Source organism: Acomys russatus, chromosome 24 (genome assembly GCF_903995435.1).
Source record: "Acomys russatus chromosome 24, mAcoRus1.1, whole genome shotgun sequence".
Taxonomy (NCBI): domain Eukaryota; kingdom Metazoa; phylum Chordata; class Mammalia; order Rodentia; family Muridae; genus Acomys; species Acomys russatus.
In genome coordinates this window covers 35,517,902-35,544,880 of record NC_067160.1, presented here as the reverse complement: position 1 = coordinate 35,544,880, position 26,979 = coordinate 35,517,902, and the positions used below count along the sequence as shown (strand labels likewise).

Sequence of the window (26,979 nt, the reverse complement as noted above, 5' to 3'; positions counted from 1 at the left end):
CTATACGTATTTTTCTTTCAGGAAAAGATGTGATTGTTTTTTTTTTTTTTTTAATGGAGTTTAACTGGAATATTAACTATGACTTCCATTCTGCTCTTGGCTTGTGCAGACAGTTCAGCCCAGCAGCTCCAGGTTCTCAGGCATCGTTGGCCTCTCACCTGTAGGTAGAGTGGCTGACTACAAGTCCCGGAATGCGTCGCGCTCACACCCAGGGTGAGGCGTATCTCTGTGGTGACATCACCGTGCCGAGGCGGAGCAGAGGGGCGGGCCTGGAGGTGCCGGAGCAGGCTGGTGCTGATGCAGGATGGCTGAGCTTGCCGAAGCCCGGGACGTCTGAGCCGGGCGGGGATTGCTCCCTGAGCATCGCCTAGTCCGCTCGCCGCGTGGTCGCGGGCAGGTGGGCCGGGGGCGCAGCACCCGGCTGGAGGTCAGCAGTAGGGCGGGCCCAACCCCGGTGTCGGAGCTGCCGGGCTGTCCAGGGCAGGCTCGCGATGACCTGCTGAGGAGCTGCGGGAGGCTGCGGGAGGCGGCCTAGCTGCGGGCAGCGGTCCGTTCGCGGCCTCCTCGGTGGCGCTGCCCAGCCCGCCCCCCCACTCGACCCCCATCCTCGTGTCTCCTCCTGCCTCGGCCCGAGATGGCGGATCCAGCCGAATGCAGCATCAAAGTGATGTGCCGGTTCCGGCCCCTCAACGAAGCGGAGATCCTCCGCGGGGACAAATTCATCCCCAAATTCAAAGGCGACGAGACGGTAGTGATCGGGGTAAGTGGCCTTGATGTCTCGCCCCTCCTCCGGCTTTGCACCACAGCCTCAGCGGAGAGCTTCTGTTCGTCCCCTCGGACATCCCAGCGGGGCTGGGCTCGCGGGTGGACTGCACAAGAGCCCTTGGCGGGCGACTCCCTCCGGGCGGTGGTCGCGCGGGGCGGCGGGGGCGTTCGAGGTCCGCCATTGTTTACGGGTGGGGGCTCGGGTGGGCCTATTGTTCCCACGCTCGCGCCGCGTGGGCAGTGTTTCGGGTTGCCACCAAGTAGGGAATGCCCGGGCCTTGGTCAAAAGTATAAGCTCTACAGACCCACAGATGTATCCAGGAATTCCGGGGTTCGGTTTGTCTCAAGACCTTAGCCAAAAAGGTAGGAAGGAAAGGTAGAAGAAAAACAAAATCTTCCCCTGGGCCTTGCATAGTCGCTTTCACCTTGCTCGCCTGTGGAAGGTGAGGAGTGCTCTTGGTGTTGCTGGGAGGTCTCTCATGTCTTTGCTTCCTATCACCCCAGTTGTCCTGGATTTGTGCTTTCTCTGCTGGATGCGTCCTCTTCCCCCACGCCACCCCCCAGCCCCATCCTCTCTCCTGAATGTTTGCAGATAGTCTGATATGTTTTGCTCTATCTAGACGGAGAGGAGATGCTGAGAGGAGTCTCCAAATAGCCCCTCTGTGTCAAGAGCGGAAGTTACTTAAGCGAATCCAAGGTCTCCTTTTTGATCCCCCCTCCCTCCCCCCTTCACACACATTGCCTTTCCCCCCAGCTTAGCTCCCTTTCTGCAGTCTGTCCGCTGAAAAGGGGAGGGAATACTAATGGCTTATAGTTCTTAAGGGAATATACCAAATGAAATAAACTAGTCTAGTCCCCACCTCGTTTCTTAGTCTGCTCTCCCTAGAGTGTGTGGCCCATGGTGCCTTCTTTGTATTCGTGGAGAGGGACTGAGTTAATGCGAGCCTGTAGATCCCCACTGACACGTTCCTGGCATCCCGCTCCAGGCTGCTGATGCAGCCTTCCCGTCTTCAGCATTGATTAAGTGATGTCATCTCCATCACTGAGCATGCTCGGACTACTCTCTTTTCCCCCCTCCTCCCTCCCCCCAATTCCCCCAGTGACTGTTGTATTTAGGTCAAGTGATTGACAGGTGACAGTTTTCTGAGGGTATAGGTAGAGAACACCTAGCCCTTTTCAAGCACTAGCCCTGCGTTTCTCCACCTAGTCTGTGCCCAGCATCTTTGGCAAGGTTGTCTGCTGCAGTCACTGCAAAGGGTCCTTGGACCAGCAGGCGCTGGTAGGCGAGTATTTTCCACCAGAAGGGAATGGAGGTCAAGCTCTGGCTCGGGGACTTCATCTTGTATCTTGCTTAAGAAGGCTCCTCCTTTTCGTCGTCGTCTTCTTCTTCTTCTTCTTCTTCTTCTTCTTCTTCTTCTTCTTCTTCTTCTTCTTCTTCTTTCTTCTTCTTCTTCTTCTTCTTCTTCTTCTTCTTCTTCTTCTCTTCCTCCTCCTCCTCCTCCTCCTCTTCCTCCTCCTCCTCCTCCTCCTCCTCCTCCTCCTCCTCCTTCTTCTTTTCTTCCTTCAGCTTATAATCTTCTTCCCGGTTTTCACAGTTACAGAAAATGCCAACCTCTGAAGGCAGTGTGGATGATGGGCAGACACTTATTCTGAGACCTAAGGGATTTTTCCCCTTTACTTAGTGTTAACTTCCAGGTAGTTGTGTGCTACAATTATTGATGAGGAAACCCTATACTTAATGGTGTATATGGGCTAATGATACATCCGTGGCAGCCTGGAACTATCAGCTTCCAGTTCCTGGCCTGAGATCCCATCACAGACTGATCTGCTGTTTTCCTGAGTGAGGTTGGTTCAAGTAGAGTGGCAGTTGCCGGGGACTTCTAGTCCCTCCCTCTTAGCTTGTAACACTTTTTAAAGTAACAATTGTTCAGTGCCTGAAACTCTTCTGGTGGCCTTGTGTTTTGTTTGCTTTGCTTTTCCTCTCCGGAGTTCTTCTCCTATCTAACTACTGCTTTGAGTTGCCATCCTCTCCCCCTCCCCCTTCCTCATCTTCTCCCCTCCCCCTTCCTCATCCTCTCCCCTCCCCTTTCCCCATCCTCTCCCCCTCCCCCTTCCTCACCCTCTCCCCCTTCCTCATCCTCTCCCCCTCCCCTTCCTCATCCTCTCCCCCTCCCCTTCCTCATCCTCTCCCCCTCCCCTTCCTCCATCCTCTCCCCCTCCCCCTTCCTCATCCTCTCCCCCCCTTCCTCATCCTCTCCCCTCCCCCTTCCTCATCCTCTCCCCTCCCCCTCCCCCTTCCCCATCCCCTCCCCCTCCCCCTTCCTCATCCCCTCCCCCTCCCCCTTCCTCATCCTCTCCCCCCCTTCCTCATCCTCTTCCCTCCCCCTTCCTCATCCTCCCCCCCTCCCCCTCCCCCTTCCTCATCCCCTCCCCCTCCCCCTTCCTCATCCCCTCCCCCTCCCCCTTCCTCATCCCCTCCCCCTCCCCCTTCCTCATCCCCCTCCCCCTCCCCCTTCCTCATCCTCTCCCCCTCCCCCTTCTCATCCTCATCCCCCTCCCCCTTCCTCATCCTCTCCCCCTCCCCCTTCCTCATCCTCTTCAAGGACCAGTGAAGTACAGTAGTAAATCCTCTTGTTGTGCAAAGCTGAGCGTCTTAAGTTTTAGTACTACTACTACTCAGCGGATAGGCTTATTTTCTGTGAAAATATACACAAGTAATACTAAGCTAAAACAAGCAGACACAAAAATTTTAACAAAAAGTTATGCATGTGAATATTGTAAGGTGGTTTTTGCTCATCCTACTATACTTCTTTAATACAATGATGTCTTGTTTTGTTTTGTTTTTCGAGACAGGGTTTCTTTGTGTAACAGAGCCCTGGCTGTCCTGGACTCACTTTGTAGACCAGGCTGGCCTCAAACTCACAGAGATCTGCCTGCCTCTGTTTCCATGAGTGCTGGGATTAAAGGCATGCACCACCATGCCTGGACTTTTTTTTTTTTAAAGATAATTTACTGAAAGAAAGCATCATCCAGAAATGTATTATCAATTAGCTTGATGCCTTTTCAAAGTACAGTCTCCCTATAACCGCCTTTCAGACTAAGAAACAGGCATTTTCACTATCTTAGAGATTTCTCCAGGGTCATCTCCTGTCCACATGTCCCCAGGGTAACCAATATTCTGATTTCTGATGCCACACATTAGTTTTGCTTGTTTTTCTTAATGTAAAGCCCTGTAGTAGGTTTTCTGTTACGTTTCTGACAGCTGGCATTTCAACACTGTGCTTGTCAAGTCGGTCTTCTTTGCAGTGGTATTCCACTATATGAATAGCTCTCCGAGTTTACAGATTACAGGCGTGTGCCACCAAGCCTAGTAGCTGTTGACAGGTAGTTGGGCCGCTTCCATTCAGGAGTAGCGTCGATGGTGCTGCTATGCATATAGCCGTGTGCATCGTTTGGTTTGTGTGTGTGTGTGTGTGTGTGTGTGTGTATGTGTGTGTATAGGACAGACCACCCTCACATGACAAGTGTTGAGATGTGTGTTGGCTTGGCCTTCAGACCGTTCCCATGACTGGTTATTAATGTAGATGTAAATGCAGTCTGGCAGCACGTATGATTCTTTTTTTTTGGTTTTTTGAGACAGGGTTTCTCTGTGTAGCCTTGACTGTCCTGGACTCCCTTTGTAGACCAGGCTGGCCTTGAACTCACAGAGATCCGCCTGCCTCTGCCTCCTGAGTGCTGGGATTAAAGGCGTGCGCCACCACGCCTGGCAGCACGTATGATTCTTAAGGATCACGCCTCCACGTTGGCAGCAGTATACATGACTGAGTTACGCATAGATTTGGTCTCAATGGATGGGTGTATGGTGAGGATGTCCAAAGAACTTAGAACTTGGAAACCGCTCAGAAATGTCACTGTCACTCTCAGCAGTCACCAGTAAAGGAGGACACTGGTGGAGTGAGTTCAAGGTCAGACCCTGGAAATTCTTAGTTTTGAAGTAGAGATCTCTTTCTTCTCCTCCTCCTCCTCCTCCTCCTCCTCCTTCTTCTTCTTCTTCTTTTTTTCCCCTGTAAAGTCTTGTTGAGTTCTTATGGAGTTGTACATCAAGAGAGAAAGGTGGAATTCCTAGGTTTCTCCTTTAAGGGAATGGGCAGTCTTGGGAGAGTGGCCTCACCATCCCTGCTGTGTGTTTGGAGCTTGAGAGCAAATCCTTCCCCTTGGCTTCCCCCCCACCCCAACCCTGACTTTTCCAGGCCTCTTTATTTTGAACTCACAGCACTGTATTCGTTAGTTTCCTGTTGCTGTGGTAGAAAGTCATGACTGAAAACTTTCTGGAAGAGTTTATTCGGGCCTCTGGTTCCAGAGCGGAAGTCCATAATGGCAGAGGAGACGCCAGCAGGCAGCCAGAGCAAGGAGTAAGCGCATCCCCAACCATAAACTCAGGCAGAGAGACCAAACAGGAAGTGTGAGTGCGCCTCTCACTAGTGCTTAGAGCCAGGCCACGCCTCCTAAAAGTTCTATAGCTTCTCCAAACATCTCCACCAATCTGAGACCAAGTGTACAAATGCGTGAGCCTACAGGGGACATCTCTTATCCAAGTCGTTACAGCTGTGGTTGTTTTGTAATGATCTCACAAGTGTCCCCTTTATGTTACTGTTAGTTTGATTACATATCTAGTGATATTGTCAGCTACTGTACAAATAAGGGCCACCCAGGTTTTTGCTCCTTTATACTTCCTAGGGCCTTATCCATAGATGGATGATATTGCAACATCTATTGATTTCTTTGTTAGTCTCAAATCTTTAATATAGTGTGTGTGTGTGTGTGTGTGTGTGTGTGTGTGTTTGTGTGTTTGTGTGTGTGTGTGTGTTTGTGTGTGTGTGTGTGTTTGTGTGTGTGTGTGTTTGTGTGTGCGTGTGTGTGTGTGTGTGTGTGCGTGTGTGTACACACATGGCCAGAGGTACACAATTGAGGTGGCTTCCTCAGTTGTTTTTCATGTTACTACTCTTTGAGACAATGTCTCTCACTGAACCTGGAGTTTGCCAATCTGCAAGACAGGCTGGCCACTGAGACCCAGGGGTGCACTAACCCTTGACTCCCCAATTTTGGAATTACAAGTGCATGTTGTTACACTTCACTTCTTATGTGGGCCCTAGGGGTTTAAGTTAGGTCTTCACGCTTGTATAGCACGCACTTTCCTGACTAAACTATCACGCCAGTCTCTACTTTGCTGTAGTAACTTACCTTACTGACTTGACTTTATAACCAGGATGTTGGAAATAGTTAAACAAAAACAAATAAATAATCTCAAGTACCACTCAAGACTTTCTAAGAGGACATTAATTATACTAAAAGGACTATTAAAAAATTGGAGGAAAAAAAATGCTGTGTTCAGCTTGTTGAAATTAGGAGAGCTACTGACACTGGTGGTGAGCCAGAGTGGGAGGGGAGGGCTTATTATTAGAAAAGAGCCTTTTTCTTGTACCACATTAATTCTTCAGAGAAAATTACTGGATTTAGAGGATTTCTCAGAGGACAGCTTCATTAACTGCTAAAATCCTGGTGAGTCATCCATTATTACTGCGGGCTCTGCCTCTTGGTTGTGAAACATCTGCGCGGATGGACCATCTCTGGCCTGGCCAGTTTCTACTGGTTCTTTAATATGGCTTTTTCCGTATTAGTTTCTTCTTGTTGGGCATTTTTGTTCGCAGTGCGGAGGACGTAGGCCTTGCCAGATAGCCCTGTAGATGGCTACTTTTCCTAGTGACAGGGTAAGCTCTGAGAGTCACAGAGTCAGTCACAAACCCTGAACTGGCCATTGGTGAGGAAAGTGACCTTGGGACCTAGGAGCTTGCTGTTAGATTTCACAGTTGATGGACAGAAAAGGAAGGTGCCTGATAGAGAGTGGAGATTAAGGTGCGAGGAAATGGAGCAGTACGTGAGAATTTTTCTTTTGGTCCACTCCATTTACTCGTCTTTCCAAGTAAGAATTTAAAAACTCTTTATAGCACCAGGACTTCGTTAAGAGTAGAGTTTTAAACCAGGTGCTGTGGCGCACGCCTGTAATCCCAGCACTCTGGGAGGCAGAGGCAGGTGGATCTCTGTGAGTTAGAGGCCAGCCTGGTCTACAAAGCGAGTCCAGGACAGCCAAGGCTACACAGAGAAACCCTGTCTCAACCAAGAAGAGTAACGTTCTGATGGTTTTGAAAATAGTGTTTGCCGACTCTTGCATTAGGTTTAAATTGCTTCAGTAACAACTTGCCATAAATCTAGAGGCTTAGCACAGCCTGGATGAATTTTGTCAGTCTATGCAAGTAAGAAACCCAGTAGGCTGGCTGTTTTCTCTGGTTTGAGTCTCTCCGGGTCCAAACCTGATGGTTGGTGGGGCAGCGCTGTCCAGAGGATCTAACTCGGTGGGAGAAGTCAGTGGCTTGTGGGCCCTCTCTCTGATCATCTGAGATTTCCTTATCATATCTTTAGATGATTAGCAAGCTTAATTCCATGTGTAGAGTCCCATTTATCATATAACATTAGCAGATAAAGGTGCTAGGGAGTGTGGCCATCTTTGAGGAACACTACTCTGCCGACTGTACAACAGCATACTAGGATATAAAGCATTTCATCTCTCAGCAAAACAAGGCAACAAGCACAGGAACAACAAACAAACAAACAAACAAGCCTCTAGTTACTCTCTAGTTACGCTTCCAGCTGCCACGCATTGCTTCTTCTTTCTGTAATTTCACGTTTCCCATGCTGACACCAAGTGTTAAATCTTGTTTGGACTTTGGGTTTCTTCACTTCGCAACTTCTTGTGACTTACTTATGCTGTGTATGTCCATATATATAAATAGGTCTGTTGCTGCTCTGCATAGTACTTTTCCATTGTGTGTATGGGCACAGCACAGCACTCACTCACTCACTCATCTTTTGACGGGCATTTGGAGTGCTCCCAATTGGTGTGGTTGTGAAGAAAGCTGCTCTAAGCTGTTGCGTATAGATTTGGTGTGAGCATACATTTTTGTTTCTCTTGGTTGAATGCCCAGAAGGAGGATTGCTGGATCATTTTGTAACTATATGTTTAACTCTATAAGAAAATGCCCAAGTCTTTTTTCAAAGTGGTTGGACCATTTTGCATTCCTGTCTAAATGCGGCAGCATTTTAAGCCAAAGTTTTAAATAGCTTAGTCAGTCACTTTGCTTAAGCTCGTGCTAAACTAGTAGTGTCTCAGTGTATCGGCACTTCATCCCTTCTGCTCTAAATTCAGAGCTGTTCTTAGGTGCTGAAAATAGACTAGTAATTTTCTATAAAAATGCCATCAAGTATTAGAGTACATGAACTCAAGGGAGTGGTTAGAAGCTGGCACATACTCCTCAAGGGGACTCGCCGTACCCAGGGGAGGCATACAGTTGGTGCTTCATAAATGAAAAGCTGTGGAGAGGCTGCTGGAGAATCAGGAAAGCTGAGTGTGGGTAATGTGGTGGTTTGCCTGGGAATGGCCCCCATAGATTCATGTGTTTGACTGCTTGGCTGAAGGGAATGGCACTCTTAGGAGGTCTGGCCTTGTTGGAGTAGATACAGCCTTGTTGGAGAAAGTATGTCACTGTGGGGAGGCAGGGCTTTGAGGTCTCATATGCTCCAGCTATGCACAGCATGTCACACACGGCTGCCTTCGGATCAATGTGTAGGACTCTCAGCTCCTTCCCCAGCCCCGCGTCTGCCTGCCTGCATGTCTCCATGCTTCTTGACATGATGGTGATGGACTAAACCTCTGAAACTGTAAGCCAGCTCCAATGAAATGCTTTTCTTTGTAAGCGCTGCAGTGGTCATGGATAGATACCCTAGCTAGTGGGGACACTTTCCCCAAGCGGCTTAAGTTTTCTGGGCCTTGGTTTTCTCATATTTAAAGTAGAGAGAAACGTATAACAGGGTCATTAGGCTAAAATGAACTGGTTATTGTCTGGCACAAAGAAAAAGCCCAGTTATTAATTAGCTCCTGGGTTTTCCGTCCCCCCACATAATTTCTCTCCTTTCCAGTGTTAGATTTGTTCATGCAGGTTCGTGCCAAACTTTGACTACATTCTGAACATCTGAACATCCTTCTTACGTCTTAGGCATCTGTTCATCCCCTTCTCCTGGGCGAGCAGCCACTCTTCATCTTGTGTTCAAAGCTCATGTTCCATTAGGTACCATTGGCTGGTTTTTTATCTGAAGCAATCATGTCCAAGACTGTGTGTGTGTGTGTGTGTGTGTGTGTGTGTGTGTGTGTGTGTGTGTGTGTGTTTCTCCTGCTATAAGGTCTTTGGGCAGAAGTTTTTTTTGTTTATTTCTTTATTTTAATGATTTTTATCTGCTTTACTGTAGTGAGTATAGTCGCTTCGTAAGTGTATTCTGACTGAAGGTTGTTCTTTTTCCCGGCTTGGCAGCAAGTCTGCATAATGCTGATTTCTGCATTTCTTTAAATAACTTGGGAATCACTGGAGATATTCCTCCATCTCTACCCTCACTCATATGGCCCAGGTCTGAAAGTTTTCCACTCTTGGCCCCCCTACTTAAGGTTTACTCTCTCCCCTACCTGTGTTTTCCCTGTGGCCCTAGTCACCTGTATCTTTAAAAAAAAAAAAAAACCCAAGCAAAACCAAAGGCCAGCTCCTAGAGGTCAGTCAGTCTCTCTCTCTCTCTCTCTCTCATTTTGTTTTTTCAAGACAGGGTTTCTCTCTGCAGCCTCTGTAGTCCAGCTGTCCTGGACTCGCTTTGTAGACCAGGCTGGCCTCGAACTCACAGAGATTGACGTGCCTTTGCCTCCTGAGTGCTGGGATTAAAAGCTTGTGCCACCATGCCCAGCCAAATGGTTTCTCTTGAAGGAAAACAAAATGCTTCCTTGACAGATCCAATTCCATCTTATTTCTTCCTTTGTTTAAACAATTAGTTTTTTTGGTTTTTGTGGCTGAGAAAGCTTTCCCCCTTTACCTACTTATCCAACCAATTTCTTCCTTTCTTTCTTTCTTTCTTTCTTTCTTTCTTTCTTTTGGTTTTTTGAGACAGGGTCTCTCTGTGTTAGCCTTGGCTGTCCCTGGACTCGCTTTGTAGACCAGGCTGGCCTCGAACTCACAGCGATTCGCCTGCCTTTGCCTCCCGAGTTCTGGGATTAAAGGCGTGCGCCACCACACCCGACCCAACCAATTTCTTTTAGTAGAAATTGTTGCACACATTTGTGATCATTTGTAAATATGGAGAGACTGGGAGAGTACAGTTGAACTCCATTCTAGTATCTCCCAGCCCAAAACATGTGTGGTCAGCCTGGGAGGGACGCTCAGATCTGCTGCTTCCATTCTTGGAAATCGGCTGGCCTGTATTGAGTTCCGGCGCCCTCACTTGGAAGACAGTGATGGCAGCATTTTCCTTCTGTGATAGCATGACATGACACAACTCAGAGGCTCAGCTGCCGGTGAGCAACAGGCACTCAGAAATTGCCGGGCGGTGGTGGCACACGCCTTTAACCCCAACACTCCGGGAGATAAAGGCAGGTGAATTGATGTGAGTTCGAGGCCAGCCTGGTCTAAAAAGCGAGTCCAGAACAGCCAAGGCTAACACAGAGAGATCCTGTCTTGAAAAACCAAAACCCAAACCCAAACCAAAACCAAAACCAAAACCAAAAAACAAAAAACACCCCAAACAAACAAAAAAGGAAATCAATAGAACTAGGGGCTGTTTCTTTGTACTCCTATGGGACTGACTCGCTTTGGAAGAGCCCGCGTCTTTCATAGGTTCCTGGTGTCTACAGGGTGGACCCCGATGCTACTGTGAAGCACTTGGGGCCCTCTATACTCTGAGTCTGCTCACCGCTCTAGCCTCGCACCTTAGTCCAGTGGTTCTCAACCTTCTAATGCTGTGACCCCCATACAGCTCTTCATGTTGTGGTGACCCCCAACCATAAGATGATGTTCATGCTACTTCCTAACTGTAATTTTGCTACTGTTATGAATCATAGTGTAAAGATCTGTGTTTTCCAGTGGTCTCTGGGGGTCGAGACCCACAGGTTGAGAACCACCGCCTTACTCCATTATTTCAGCTGTGCTGTGTCATTCCTTGCTTGCTGCCCTCCCCCCAGTTCCATGAAGGCCCTCCCACCTCCATGCCCCAAGAGACTGCCCCCGTAGCTTCCCAGCATGGCGAGCGTCCAGTCCCCTTTGGCTTCTGCTCCTTCGGCATTTTCTCAGATACTTTGACTAGTCCTCCTTTCCTCTTCACATCGGGTAACGTTGGGTTAGCCCTTTCCCTGGGCTCTCCCAGTCAGGCACAATACACACTTTTCTCCCGTTGGGCTGAAAACCCTGTGAAGGCCAGGAAAGCATGTGTATTCATTCTGTTTTCAAGGCCTGGACGAGAGTATTGTTTAGTGACAGATGTCTATGGAAAGACAGCTCTTCTTGCCTGTCTGAGGCTGCGTTTATTTGCTTAGGGCACCATCCTGACTTCTCTGGGTCGGGAAACAAGTCTTTCCTGCCTTAGGTATTTCATAATTTTGTTATTCTGTAACAAAACATAGAGGTTTTCTTTGACTGGGGTGTGGTGGTACCCACTTGTAATCCCTGGATGTATGAGGCTGAGGCAGGAACATCTCCAGCCTGGGCTACATAGTGAGAGTCTATCACAGAAAGGAAAAAAAAAAATAGTTTTTGAGGGTGCTTTTAAAATATAGGCTCGTTGAAAAAAGTCAGATCATGAAAGTAATGGAGGCAACAAAAATAGCTCATTTTTCGTGACCAGGAAACACTAGTTAGCATTTCCCTGTGTATAGCACTCCTTCCTGTTTCTACCATGTGTACTTTGTTTTAAAACAGGTTTTGGTTTATGGGGTGTGTTCTAGAACCCAGCTTACCAAGAGACAAACTTTAGACATTTGCGTCTTGAAGATTGCTTATAACTGCAGTGTTTTCCAGTCGGTTATTTAACTGCTTCATACTGAGGAACATTTGGGGGTTTTTCTCTGTTATTCACCTCAACCCACCAGATGTCTGTGAATGTGCCCACTCATTTTGGTAATGCTCGTTTCTAGAACTGAGCTTAGAACCTAGAGGTCAGCTGTGATGCTGGAGCATCCGCAGTCTGCAGAGGGAGTGATTCGGGCATGGAGACTATTGCCTGCCCGCCCCGTGTTTTATCGTCTCTCTCCTCTGCTTGCCCTGTGGAATTGCTGCCAGTTTGTCTCATCAGGCAGTCCTGTCTGTGCTAAATTAAATTCTTACCAAGAGTGTGTGTTCGTCATGCACTGTTAAGCCCTGGATCCAGGGCGCACGGCAAGCCTTCAGACTTTCAGTGTAAGCGGCTCAGTTTTGTTGCGATCTCTTGTCATTTTCAATATCCCAGGGGAATGTTCGTTCTTCCAGGTGATCAAGAGCTAAATCTGTCTCTAGAGGCAGACAGAGATAGAGGCCCAGGCTGTGGTCTTAAAGAGAAGTAGGATGGATGTACCCTGCCTTTTTGTGTTGGTATTGGGTGGCCTGTGAGCCCTGGGACGTGGGGCACTGAGTAGGGACCAAGTAGCCTTCTCAGAAAGGCCTTAGGAAGAGGCCTTTACTTGCTTTTTCCTTGATCACTGGCTACCCCTTTAAAAGTACAGCAAAAATTCAAATGTACTTCAGAGTAGAAAGAATACAAAGACACATTCCCGTGTGTCCCTCGACTGGTCTTAACTCTCATCATCAAATAGCCAATCTACTCCCCCCATATGCTCTCCTAACCTTTCCCATATTCACTAATGTCCTTTATGGTAAAAATCTCATATTTCATGTGATTTGATCCTCCAACGTCAGTGTGCATCTCTAGAAGGTCAGGACCCTTTAATGTAACTGTGAGACACCACAGTGATATACTGTCAGTACTTCCTCACTGATGAGTACCCGTTGCTTCATATATTTCTTCTCGAAAGTGTGTTTGGATTGGGTTGGCAGGTACTGTTGATTTCACTGGGTAGAGAGAAATGTCCCTGCATGTTCACCTTGAAACAACAAGAGGGGGTTCTGTGGGGATCCAGCCATTGAGGAGGCGGGAACCTGCACACAGTGAAGAGGGCTACCCAAGACTCCAGACCCCCCTGGGTGGTGGTGGCACACACCTTTTATCCCAGCACTTGGGAGGCAGAGGCAGGTGGATCCCTGTGAATTCGAGACCAGCATGGTCTACAAAGCAAGTCCAGGACAGCCCAGGCTACACAGAGAAACCTTGTCTCAAAAAACCAAAAAAAAAAAAAAAAAAAAAAAAAAAGACTCCAGACTCAGCTCTGCCAACAGCACCCATGTTGTTTTTAATCGAGCAACGCTGGTGCTGAAAATGCTCCACATTCTATGACTTTGCCTTGCTGCCACATTCCCTGGCTTGAGTCAGCTGGTGGAAGCGCCAGAGACAGGCAAATGAGTGCCGTTTGTCTTCCCACCACACTACTCACTCAGCCTTGTTTGATCCGTGATTTGGAGCGGTTCTTTCAGGTGTGTTTGGGGGAATTTTCGTCTCATGTTTTTCATCCTTAGTGTGAACCGAATATTGGGAAACACATTTTCAGGGCATGAATGGGGAGGGGTGTGTGAGAGCAAAATTTGGTGCAGTGTGTAAGGAAAATAGTTCAGTAGCTTCTGTTTTCTCATTAAAAGAGAAGAGATATGGAGACAATGCAAGAGAAAACAAAATTCAGGTGATTTATGTTTTGACACTTTTCAGGGCAGGCTTATTTAGGAGCTGCAGGCCAATAGTATTATTTTAGAGGCATTTGATATGAAGATCTGGGTTACACAGCTCTGGACTGACAAGCCTCAGGGATTTTCCCTTCCCCAGACTCCCTCACAGGGCTTTGTTCCAGTTCTCTGCTTGCCCTTGCCTTCCTGAGGAGCCCAGAGCTGTCTCATTGATTCTCTGGGGGAGGCTGTAGTATAGTTTTCCTCAAAACCTGTCTGGAACCTTGCTCTTCAGAGGCTATTGATTTCCACCTGGGAACTAGGGTAAATAACCGCTCCCTCTGACATCAGAAACTTGGGAGAGTCGTGGGGGAAGGGACTTTATCTCTCCCATAGCTGCCACCTACCCCCAAAGAGAGAGAGATAGATGCCTGTCTGATTGGCTGGTGTGTAGACTTGCTTTCTGATGGAGTAGGGTACTTTCCTGAATCAGTACTTTCTGTGTTTGAGTTTTGTGGTAAACTGAGGTAACCTGACCTCTGCAGGGCCTACTTCCTTGGCTTGGCCACCAGGGCTGTTTCTTTCTTCTTGTTAATTGGCAGCCGAGTAGCTCACACATTGCAGGCCCTGAGCAACTAGTCTTAAGTTCTTGCGGACCCACACAGTAGGGGAGAAGGGTGATGGGGTGTGAAAAGTAGAAAGAGAACCCTCCCCACCCGACCTTGGGGTACACCTGTGCTGGGATGGTGGGTGCAGGAGCCCTACCTAGGCCATACTTGAGTGGCGTATCTGTCATGGGGTTCCTGTGGGACAGACCCAGTGGAAGAGTGGGGAAGTAAATGAGCAGCTGATTTTTAGAGGAGATTGTGGTGCTCTTGGGTCCCTGCTGCTAATGTCATCGTGATGCCATTAAATTCATGATACCATTAAGTAAGTGCATATTGATAGTATATGTGAGAGAAACCGAGCTTTAGGAGAAAAATGTGTAGCTCTTTAGAAACCACTAGACAAAACAGAACAACCAATGAGTTATCTGTTCAAACTAGTAGGAAACAGCATCCAAAGGGCTCGATCCTAGGCGAGCAGTGTTTGCTTATACATGCACTCGTTAGATTTCCATGGGAAACATAGCTCTTGACAAGGCTTGCTTCAAGATTTATTTTAAGCATTTTCTGATCTAGATATTTGTCCAAAACATCTGCAAAGGGGGAAATAGGTACGTGTTTGTCACCTCGCAGGCCTGGGAAAGGTGAATTTTGGAGCTCCCTCAATGGCAGTCCAGATACATCTTGTGACTCGAGGCTCAGTTAAAAGGCTCCGTCTTAGAAAGTGAGACGGAGACACCGGGGAAGACACCCTGAGATGATCTCTGCCTTCTGAACACAAGGGCGAGTTTGTGCACCTGCCACTGATGTGAGGACGATGAGGTCTTTTGTCCTGGAAGTGCATTTTCCATTAGCATGCTGATGAGAACGCTCTGCCTAGTGGGACAAAACGACCTATTAGGATGTGGAGGGCACTGAGCTGGGCTACTGTGGGGGGCCAGGGAAGCCACCTTTGTCACTCTCAAGTGCCTTTTCTTTGTTCATCTGTGGAGGAGGCTGCCTTGCAGGCGGAGAAGGCCACGCAGCTCTGATTCAGTGCTGAAAAATCTGCCGGCCCACCCCCAAGTCCCTGGTATCTGGATCAATGCAGGATTGATTGATCTTCCTTGTTAATGGTGGAAATCCACAGTCGAAGGCAAGGCAGGCACTATAACAGAGAAGCCACTGAAATCACCATAACTCTGCCACTGTTTAAAATTCCTGTCCTCCCTTCCCCTGTTTGTTGGTAATCGTTTAAAAAATTGTATGCAGTCATGGATATACATGCTGCCCTGCTCCTTTTCTTCTTGCTTACCTAATGTGTTTTGCGAGGGGGTTTCCGCGTGGTATAATATCTTTATAATGCTGCTTCCCAGTGACTGCTCAATGGCTGTTGTGCTGACATAGCCGTTTGTTAACCATCTCTCCATTTTGGCACTGAGATTTCCATCTTGCACCTACTTTAGATCGGAGTGGGTGAGCATCTCAGTGCACGGAGCTGTTTTCACTAGCTCAGTTACTTCTAGAGAATTTATTAACGTGAAGCAGATTTCCGGGGCCCAATGCTGTGAATACTTAAATCTGATCCTATTAAATACCAGGCTATTGCTTCCCACAAAGGCTCTTCGGGGATGTGTGACTGGCCCATCTGGCAGCAAGTCCATTTATGAAGTAAAGGAACTGGAACTTTTGAAATGGCGATTTGGTAGTGGCAGTGGTCTAATGGAAATCCATAGGGATTCCCCCCCCCCCCCCCCCGGCCTTTGCTTTTATGTAGGTGAACTTTGAATGCTGTAACTATCCAGTAAACTGTCTTAATTTAAAACATTACTGCCTGTGAGCATTCCCAGGGTCAGGCTGATGTGTGTGTGTGTGTGTGTGTGTGTGTGTGTGTGTTGTCCAGTTTTGCAATATGAAAGGACAGATTTGGCAGCATTACTGTGCCATCCCAACATCCAGTGGCTGACAGGATTACTGAGTGGAGGTGGTTATTTACATTTGGAAAGACCTCAATGCTCCACTCACATAGCCTCAGGTCTGATTATTTCTCTTGTTGCACTGGGTGAGCACGTGCCCACATACTGCAGCATCTGCAGGAACAGCTTTACTAGATGACTTGGTGTGTGCTGGGCTGACTGCAATAGGAATCGTTCCCAGGGGGTGGAGTCACGCTACACACAAAAGGAATGACTCTACAGTTTGAAGGTTGTGTGTCATCTAGGGAACAGCACTAGTCTCATCTTCTTGTGGGTAACTGGTAAGCCCTGATCTGCAAAGGCAGCCAGAACCAACTGAGTTTAGCTAGATAAATAGAAAGGAAGGCAAGTGAAGAGGAGGTCCAGGCTAGCACAGGAGGCAGAGGGTATGACTGGAAGGCTGTGGTTCCCTCCCTGGTGCCTTTGTTTTCCATTTTTACAGATTGCCCTCCAGTGCGTGGGTTTAGTCACTTAATCCCAGAGATCCCTCTCTGTGTCCGTAACTATTACCTTGAGCACTAGTCACTTAAAATAATTGGTTTGTGAAAATGTGTATGACTTTGGTTAAATCATTATTTTAAAATTTGGTAAGTGAAGATACACGCGTTATATACAAACTAAACGGTGTTGAAGGAGACCAAGTGAAAGGGAGGGCACAGTAAGCATGCTCCAGCTGTGGAAAGAAGGGCAGCTGATGGCTTCATGTTTGAAGGACATGCAGCAGCCAACAGCCATGCGCAGGAGGCTGGTGTGGAGGAAGCAGTGAGAGACTCGACAGCAAGGTCTTCAAAGTGGGCTGGAGGAAATAAAATTTGATTTGGCTGGCATGTTTCACTGCTGCAGCCTGTGGCTGGGTTAGAAAGACTTCCACAAGACATTTCTTCAGCGCTTCCTCCCTTGACCCCTTTAGGTTCCCAGGAAGGAGGACACAATTTTATGGCTGATGGTACAATAGACCACCATTTTTCATCAGTCCTAAGTGACTTTCAATGGTTGGATGCCCTTGACTTAGTGTCAAAGTGATGAACAGATCCCATTTAATCCAAGTAGCTGAGAGATCAACTTGTTCTTCTTCCTGGAGATTGTATGTAGATGACCGTGTTTCAAGGAATCGCATGCAGCAAAGCGTGTGTAACAGACACACTTGGCATAGTGTTTTGCCCACAGTATGCCTGTCCCTGGGAGGTTCCTGCATGGTGGCTGGGACTCACTCAGTTTGGGCGGCATATGCTATGGCTCCTGAGTGTGCAATAGTTTGGGACTGTGTCTGTTGGCCTTTTCTATTATTGTTAATAACATTTTTTTTCTTGTACTGGGGATTGAGCCCCACACCTTGTTCATTGTAGATACATGCTTTCCCGCTGAGCTTCCGTCCCCATATTTTGAGGGAAGGCGGAGTTTCTTTTTTGTGTGCATGTGTGTGCACATGGGGGGGGGGTGCGTGTATGCTTCCCTATTTCTGGACCCGCCTGCAAATACAGATATTCCTTAAGTAGTGTAGTCCATTTCCCCCACTGCTATACTTTGTATCTAGACTGTTCTAGACAAGCTTGCATGTTAAGGATTACTTCCCAGTTTGACATTTTGGGGGGATGGGACTTACTGGAAGGTCATAGGTCATTGGAGTATACCCTCAAAGAGGTCCATGCCACCTTGCCTCTTCCTTTGCTTTGCCATGTGCTGCCACCACCACAAGCCCCAAAACAATGGGGCCAATTGATGGACTTGCACCATCAAAACTATGATTCAGAATAAATCTCAGTCTAGAAAGAAAGATGGGCAAACACACACACACACACACACACACACACACACACACACACACACACAAACGATAGCAATACCATCGACAATGAATAGTTTCATTGAAGATAAGAAACATAAGAATATGGCAGACTTGGCAAAGTTGTTTCACTTTGCAAATTAATACATTTTTTATGCTGAATACATTCATATTGTTTCAAATTGAATGTACTGAGATTCATTAAGCACAGGAGATGATTGCTGTGAAATTATTTTCTTTTCTACTAAAACCTGGAATCCACACACAGACTCCCCTCTCTTGCTTTGCAACTTACTAATCCTAAGAAATTATTTTAATTTCAACTGAAGGCTGATATCATAAAGAAAGATAAGACCAAAAAGTTCTAAATTGAAGACATTAATATAAATGAGCTACACTTAAAATTCTATTGATAGTCCTCTGCTCTGAAAAGAAAATGTCTATAATTTACCTAAATTGCCTTGAGAAGAAAAGAAATAAGAAACTTCCTTCTTTGGATGTCTGTTGCCCTGTGTTTTCCTAATAACCAGGCAGCAGAGCCATTGACTAGCTATTATAACCCCACAGCTATTATTTTCATTCCCAAGGAGTGTGGGCTTTCAGCCAATGCTTTCATTTCAAATAAACATATATGCAGTATATATAATAAATCAATCTGAGCCACAAAATCTGACACTCAAAGCTGTTTCTCGGTCAACTAATACGTTTTCTTAAGGATGGTTGGTGGCTTGTCCTAGCTTGCTTATTCCAGGAAACAGAGGAGAGGGAAGGAAGAGAAAAGGTTAAAGAAAGTATTAGCGATCATAGATGTTTTATTTTACCTGCCTTTTTTTCTTTTTTCTTTTTTTAAAAGGATTTATTTATTTATTTATTTATTTATTTATTTATTTTGTATACCAGAGGGCACCAGATCTCATTATAGATGGTTGTGAGCCACCATGTAGTTGCTGGGAATTGAACTCAGGACCTCTGGAAGAGCAGTCAGTGCCCTTAACCTCTGAGCCATCTCTCCAGCCCCTCTGCCTTTTTTTCTTATTTGACTTATGTGTATTTGTGTGTCCTCCTCTCTGAGTATGCACATATGGATGGACACATGTCTGCAAGTGACCACGGAGGACAGAAGAGGGCATTGGTTCTCCTGGAGTGGTAGTTGCAGGTGGCTATGAACCGTCTGATGTGGATACCTGGACTAGAACTTGGGCCCCTTCAAGAACTCTTAACCACTGAGCCCTCTCTCTAACTGTTTCACTCTCTTTAGTTTTCTTTTTATCAATTATAAAATATTCATTAGTATCATTAAACCTATTCATGAGAGTAGAATTTGGAAAGTAGAAATGCCCCCCATCTTGCCCCCTGAATAACTGTCTGATGTGGGTTAAATGATCTCTACCCCATGCTTATTAATTCAATTCTAAAATAGGATACATAAAGAAATATGTAGCAAAGAGCAGGTGGGATGGCTTAGTGGGTAAGTCTTGAATTTGATGCTCTGCAGCATAACACACACACACACACACACACACACACACACACACACACACACACACGGCATGTTTTTCCTTTGTTCTTTAGAGACAGGGTTTCTCTGTGTAGCCTTGGCTGTCCTGGAACTCACTCTGTAGACCAGGCTGGCTTCCAACTCAGAGATCCACACCTGCCTCTGCTCTGAAGTGCTCGGATTAAAGGCATGTGCCACCACTGCCTTGCTAAATGGGAAAAAAATGTAACATAATGTATCCTAAGGCAGTCTTCAATTAAAATAAATTGTGAGTTATTCTAATGAAATTCTCACCTAGGAAGCCCCATTTTTCCATCATGAGTCTTGTCCTTGGCCCCAGCTGCTACACTTCATCCTAGGTATGGGCACACTCTCGTACTGACCTTTAGTTAAGTCCTAGGATGTGTGCGTGTGTGCGTGTGTGTGTGTGTGTGTGTGTGTGTGTGTGTGTGTGTGTGTGATGTTTTGCTGGGTCTTGAATATAAAATATTTTTACAAGTTCTACATGCTTTCTGTGTCTTATCTTAATATTTATATTTCAAAATAGCTTCTTGGAGTTGTTGAGAATTCTGATGGTAGAAAATCAGTGCATTGAAACCCAGTTCTATTTAGGTAGTGTATGTATGCAAGTGGGCACAGTAAAGAAACTGCTGACATGTCAACTCCATGATATAGGGAGGTTTTTACTGTAGATACAAAAGAAAGAAAACAGCCAGGGGCATCTGGAGAAGTTCAGCGAGGAGCAGCAGACTGGCCATGGCCATAGCCAGGCCTAGCTGTGAAGGAAGGGAGAATAGCAAGAAAAGAGAATAGGGCAGAGACAGAGGTAGAGGCAGAGGGAGAGAGGGAGGGCGAGGCGAGGGGAGTGGGGAAGTGGGAGGGGGAGGGAGGGGGAGGGGGAGGGGAAAGGAGGAGACCAGCAGAAGTAGCCAAGGACAGAGATTATAAAGGGAGCAGGGATCTGAGGTGAGAAGGGCCAGCATAGCTCTCTGGAACGTTTAACAAGCACTTGTCATGGGGACTGAGGGAGCCAGCAGGCCTGCATGGGCAACTATAGGTATGTCAGTGGAGCCATGTGTCCCTTCTGCCAGAGGTGAGGGAAATGACTCCTTTTGGCAGATGGGAACCAGCTTCAGAAGTTCCTAAGGAATGCTGGCTTTTGTTTAACTGTCAGAAATGCTTTTCTAGTCCAGGTTAAGCTGGATCTAGACTCAGTTGTGAACTGAGTCAGTGGGCCTGCCCTTTCAGTGGGGAATGGGGTACCTGGCTGCATTAGTCTCTTAGTCCACGTCACTATCAAAATGTGGTACTGCAGTCAGAGTGGGCTAGACAACAGAAACTTACATTCTCGGTGCTTCGGAAGCCAGAAGGCCAATATCAGGGCACCAAAGCTGATTTTAGGTGAAGCCTGTCTTCCTGGTTTATAGATCTGGGTTCAATTCCCAGAACCCACATGGCAGTTCACAACTGTCTGTAACTCCTGTAACTGACACTCCCACATAGACTGCTACCCCCACATAGACAGACAGACATGCATGTACATAAATTTTTTTTAAAAGGCCTTTCATAGGCTCATATATTTGCATGTTTCATCACCAGGGAATGGCACTATTTGAGGAGGATTGGGAGGTGTGGCCTTATTGGAGGAAGTGTCTTACTGGGTGTGGGCCTTGAAGGTTCAAAAGCGTATGCCAGGCCCAGTCTCTCCTCCTCTGTCTTTGTCTGCAGATAGGTTGTAGCCCTCAGCTGTTTCCCCGGCACCATGGTGCCATGCCTGCCACCATGCCATTCCTTGCCATGAAGATAATGGGCTAAGCTTCTGAAACTGTAAGCAAGTCATAGTTAAATGCTTTCCATTATAAGCATTGCTGTGGTCATGGTCTCTTTGCAAAGCTATAGAACAGTGGCTAGAGCAAAGGCCATGGAGGGGTGCTGCTTACTGGCTTGCTCTCCATGGCTTGCTCACCTTGCTTTCTTATAGAACCCAGAACCAGCAGCCCGGGCGTGTTCCCTCCCATAGTGGGCTGGGCCCTCCCCCATTGATCACTAATTAAGAAAATGCCCTATAGCCTTATCTGCTTATAGCCCAATTTTCTGGAGGCAGTTTCTCAACTGATGACTATAGCTTGTATCAATTTGTATCAATTTGACATAAAATTAGCTAGCACACTGGTTATAACCTAATGAGTTTGATTTTGTAAACTAGCACATAGCAGGTACATTTCTTAGATTGTGGGGGTTTACAGATCTCTGTCAAGCATCAGATTTCCCAAGTTGCCTTTGAAGGGCAGAGGACCTCAAGCCCCTCTCTTCCCTCTCTTCCATCAGAAGGTGGACCTGTCTAACATGTAGGCACTTTTAGGCATCTGCAGTAAAAAGCTCTATATTGAGCAAGTCTATATGGTTTGCACAAGCCAGCTTGCCTGTTTCCTTGAAGCACAATAGGCCGGTTTATATTAAACGTTACTACCAAACCATTGATTAGAGTAGTGGCTCTGAACCTTCCCAATGCTGCAGCCCTTTAATACAGTTCCTTATGTTGTGGTGACCCCCTCCCCCACTAAAGTTATTTTCTCTGCTACTTCATAACTGTAATTTTTGTACTGTTATGAATTATAATGTAAACATCTGTGTTTTCTGATGGTCTTAGGTGACCCCTATGAAAAGGTTGTTCACCCCCCAAAGGGGTCGAGATCCACATGTTGAGAACCACTGTCTTAGATGCAAATGGATGCAGGGTAGCTCATAAGATGCCTCTCTGTGTTAGGCAGAATGGTGGTCTCCAGATGTGTTTACTTCTAATCCAGAATTGGAATATGTCATGTGCTAGGATGAGAGGAAATTAAGATTGCAGATGGAGTTAAGCTGGTATGCAGCTGACTTTCAGGTAGATTATTGTAGATTCTCAGGGAGGGTCCACTGTGGTCTCAGGCATCCTTCAGTGAGAAGAGGGAGCAGGAGAGCCAGAACTCTTGCGAGGAAGAAATGAAGGCCACTAGTGCTGTGAAGATAGACGGGGGAATGAGCCAAGGAGTGCAGGTGCCCTAGAAACTGCCAAAGAGGAGGAGGAGCCTCTTGAGCCTCCAGGAAGGAAAGCTGTTCTGACAACATCTTGATATCAGCTCAGTGGGACCAGGTCAGACTTTGGTCTGTAAGTAAGACCTGTACTGTAAGGTCATGGATTTGTGGTGCTGTGTGTGTCTGTGTAGGCTATAGGCCAGCCACGGGCTATTCTTTAGGTGCCACCCACCTTTTTGTCTGTCACAGGATCTGTTCCTGGCTTAGAACTTACCATTTAGGCTAGGCTGGCTGGCTGGTAAGCCCCAGGGATCTGCCTGCCTCTTCTTCCTCAGTGATGGGGACACAAGTACATGTTCCCATGACCAGTTTCTAAGGGCCAAGCTTGGCTCCTCATGCCTGCCCAGCTCAGATCATTGTTGCTTTGAACTCTGGATTTATGGTCATGTGTTGTGCTGGCGGTGGAAAACTAATATGACAATACTTTGTATTCTTTTGTAAAGCAAGCTCGTGTTTATTTACTAGAAATGAACACGAGATGAGAAGACACTCCTATTTTGAAGAGTTCATATTCACCTTTATAACCAATAGGCACTGTTCAGACTTTCTTGCGCAGTGGGAATATCAGTGCGCATGCCTTGCTGGTGCAGTAGGGAACTATTGAAAACTGCTGACCTATGTATTTGTTTTTGGACACAGAAGACTTTTAGAACTTAAGCTGGAGTCACATGACACAATTTATAAAGCCTGTATCTTGCTGTTCTCTTTTAATTTATTTGTTTCCAGACTGCTTTACGGTCAAGTTTCCCTGGCAGTCTGAGCTCTTGGGTAGACACAGGTGAATCATTGACAGGATTCGCCTTAACTCTTTTGATGTAGAAGATTCTAGGCTTGCATTGCTTGTTGTGAGAAACAAAGTGGGTAGTTTATACTCTTCACTTGCCTCCCCATACATAGGCTCCTTAAAAACAGGGCCAGCCAGCAGGATGGCCCAAGCCACGAGGAGTTCTTCCTCCAGAATCCCGGGATCGATTCCCCTCTCTCCCATACTCTGTGCACAATTCCTGATCTCGTGGCTTAATGTAGGCTCTTCCTGGGCCACTGAAGCAGCAGAGTGATTTGTAGTCTCACTTGGAAAGTGAAGAAGGGCAGGCCCTTCATCCAGCCTCTTTGCATCCCTTGGTGCAGAGATAATTAAGGGTTGGAGCTGTCGCAGAATCAGGGTGGCTCCTGCAGCTTTACCTACTCTACCTTGTTTGTTCCTTGGAAGGTGGTTCTGCAGATTTTGTGACCCCCCATCCCCCGATTGTCTTCCATACAGCTCACTTTTTATATTCCTCAAATATTCTTTTATATTCTGTTTTGCCAGTTCTGTCTATTTTTGCAGACCTCGAGGTGGTGGCTTTCATTATAAAATATCTTTCTTCATTCTACACAAATCACTGTCACACTTAGTCTGAGTGGTGCCCCATTTCTTTTTTTTTTTTTTTTTAATATTTATTTATTATTATGTTTACAGATTTCATTATAGATGGTTGTGAGCCAACATGTGGTTGCTGGGAATTGAACTCACGACCTTTGGAAGAGCAGTCAGTGCTCTTGACATCTGAGACATCTCTCCAGCCCGGTGCCCCGTTTCTTATTGTCTTGCTTTGAGCTCGCAGTCCAGTGGTCTGGTCCTGCACGGATTGCCTTATCTGTGATGATTGCATGGGAGTCCCAAGTAAGGTCTCTCTGTTCACGCCCAAACCTGGAAATCAACCCTCAAAATGTTCTTTCCATCAGAAGAGGCAGATGGTGGAAGCAAGGCCCCTGCATGCCTTTCTCATCTCATGGGCACCTTTGGCTCTTTGCAAGCATTCTGCCTCCTTTCTGACAGCGACAGTCACTGTGAAATGACATTTGCATTTAGTCATTTCCATAGCAACCTGGAGCAGGGATGACACTTCAGCTTTCTAATTATAAACTGGCTTTGGGAAAGGGCTTAACAAACATTTAGTTGGTTCTTTCTCAATAGATCCTAGAGATGCTTTGAAACAGTGAGATGGAGCTTGAATTTATAGACTCTGGGAGAAAGTGATCCTTTTAGAGGCCACCATGGCTTGTGGAGGGACGTGCAGGTGTGGGTAGCAGCAGGGTACCTGGCCAGCGGGGTGGGGCAGGGAGTTTGGCTGGAAATGAAATCCCTCCTGACATCCATGGCTGGTTCTGAATAGGATGTCTTTGCATCACTATAAAATACAAACAAAACAAAACCAACTCCATGTTGCTGTACTGTGATAGAGAGTAAAAGTGGGTAATCGCTGAACTGGAACTGACCGGAAAGGGACACAATTTTGTCGTTTGAGGTGATTATCACAAAAGGATATATGATATAGTCAGAATCATTTAGAGGAATCATTCATATGTATGCACTTGTTTGTAAATTAAAAATAAAATAACATGAGACGTTTTCCACCTATGTAATAACATTATTTGTCCAAATGTGGGGGATGGGCTCAAATGCCTCCTCCACCCCTTGTCCACGGACACCCAAATCTATAGACTCAAGTCCCTTACACAAAAGGGAGGCTTCTGCATATTACCCTTCTGTATACCTGCAGTTATCTCTCAGCTATTTACACTCCTACTTAATGTAGATGCTCTAACGCTAGCTGCTATACTCTCTTGCTAAGGGCCTAGTGGCAAAAAGCCTACATGTTGAGAAGGACATTTAAAAGATATTTTTAATCAGCAAGTGGGTAAATTTACAAATACAGAACTTCCTAGACTAGTGATCCATGGGAAATATTCAGGATACATTAAGTGAAACAAACAGACAAACAGACAGACAGACAAAAAAAAAAAAACAAAAAACAAAAAACAAAAACAACAACAACAACAACAAAAAAAACCCAAGATGGAGGCAGAGCTTGTGAAATGCCCCCTTTACAGCCTGAGGAGGTGATGCGAAGGGTGTGTGTGTGTGTCAGGTTCAGAGGACTCTGGGATGGCAGGCGAGGATGGTAATGTTAGGCTGGGAAGCTGTGGCAGCTCCTGGGTGTGTGTGTGTGTGTGTGTGTGTGTGTGTCTGTCTGTCTGTCTGTCTGTCTTAATACTCACTAAATTCACTTAGTGCTGCCTATATGTCCATGGGTGTGTGACCATCTATTGTTACATGGGTAACGTATCTTTGAAGAATGCCACCCCTGATTCTTGCAGAATCCATCACTTGCCAGTAGCTTCTCAGATAAGGAAGGGGGGGGGGTCTTCATGAGTCCCTCTTCTATCCATGCCAGGATTCTGTCTGGCTTGATCTTGTGAAAGTCTTAGGCATGTAGTCACAGCTGCTGTGAGTTCATGTATGCAGTGGCCCTGCCTGGAAAATACTGTTTGGAATAATACTGTTTATTAAAAAATGTCTGGTAAATATTGTTTCACTATAGACTCCCTTGCGTCTTACAATCTTTCTGCCTCCTCTTCTGCAATAGCCAGTGAACCTTGTCGGGGAGGGGATATAATTTAAATACCTTATTTAGAGCTGAATACTGTGTCGTCTCTGGTCCTCTACATGTTGACCAGTTGTGGGTCTCTGTGTCAATTGTCATCTATGGCACAAGGAAGCTACCACACATGACAGGCTGTTGCCATTGCTGTTGCTTGTTCTTTCTCTCTCTTAAAAAAAACTTTTTATTGATTCTATATTAATTTCACATCATGCACCCCAGTCCCACTCATCTCCTGGTCCCTTCAGATCTGCCCTTTACCCTTGAAACCCCCCCTACAAAAGAAAAGAAAAAATAAAACAATGACAACAAAACCATTTTGCTGTGGAAGCTGTGGTGTGTCACACAGTAAGTACACCCTTTTGCCCAAACAGCTTTCCTTGCAAATGTTCATTGCAATGAGTCACTGGTTTGGTCTGAGGCCTGCAGCTTTGGTTGTGAAGGTCTGGCCACTTCACGTGCTTTAGGAGTTCATAGATGGGGTAGATGTTTGGGTTGGTCAACTCAAAGCCCTGGATCTGGCCCTAGGTGGTAGTTGAGTTGGTCAGCCTGCCAGCTGTCCTGGGCTCACACCTTCAGGGAGAGGCAGGGCCAGGCAGGCTCTACTGTGCTGCCTGAGCAAGGTGTGGACTGCTCTCCTAAGTGCTGCAGCTAGTGAGGGGAGGAGCTAGCTCTGTTCATCCTATGGACATGAACATGGCCCCAGGTAGCAGCTCAGACCAGGGATGTCCGCTTGGCCTTTGGTAGTCACAGACATCATGGATCACAGACACCTGCTACCCTCCTGTTTTCAGTTTCTCCTCTCTTTATTGTATACACACTGTTCCACTTTTCTTTCTTTCCCATCCCTCCACCACTTACATGTTCATCTTAGTGATGCCCGGGCCCTGGGTGTTCTCTGCCCTGCCCATGCTGCGTGGTAGTGGACAGGGGCTGTCTGGGTGTCCTCCTCCTCTAACCCCAGCCATTCTCATAATTGATGGTACAACCCTCTTGCTGGGTCATAAACATGGAGAAATCAAGCTAGTACCAACCTGGAAGTTTTATTCCTATTGCCTAGCTTTTATGGAACTCTGGACTGTTCTATACCTGTTCTGGAAAGTTCTACACATGTTACTGGAGAAGAAATTCATCAACAATCTCGCCTAGCTGTGGACCACCATGTCAACTACAATAATGACTGGCTGGCAAGATATGCCCTGTGC

The 26,979-nt window shown here is 46.6% G+C and overlaps 1 protein-coding gene across 1 annotated transcript in view; it reads left to right on the top strand.

Annotated features, from left to right (window-relative positions):
- The first annotated feature begins 591 nt into the window (after window positions 1-591).
- Window positions 592-26,979, top strand: part of Kif5c (kinesin family member 5C) — a 148,933-nt gene continuing 122,545 nt past the window's right edge. The window contains exon 1 of the mRNA XM_051166227.1: window positions 592-760. Coding sequence (XP_051022184.1) covers window positions 635-760 — 126 coding nt within the window. The 5' untranslated portion in view covers window positions 592-634. The remainder of the gene's footprint in view (window positions 761-26,979) is intronic.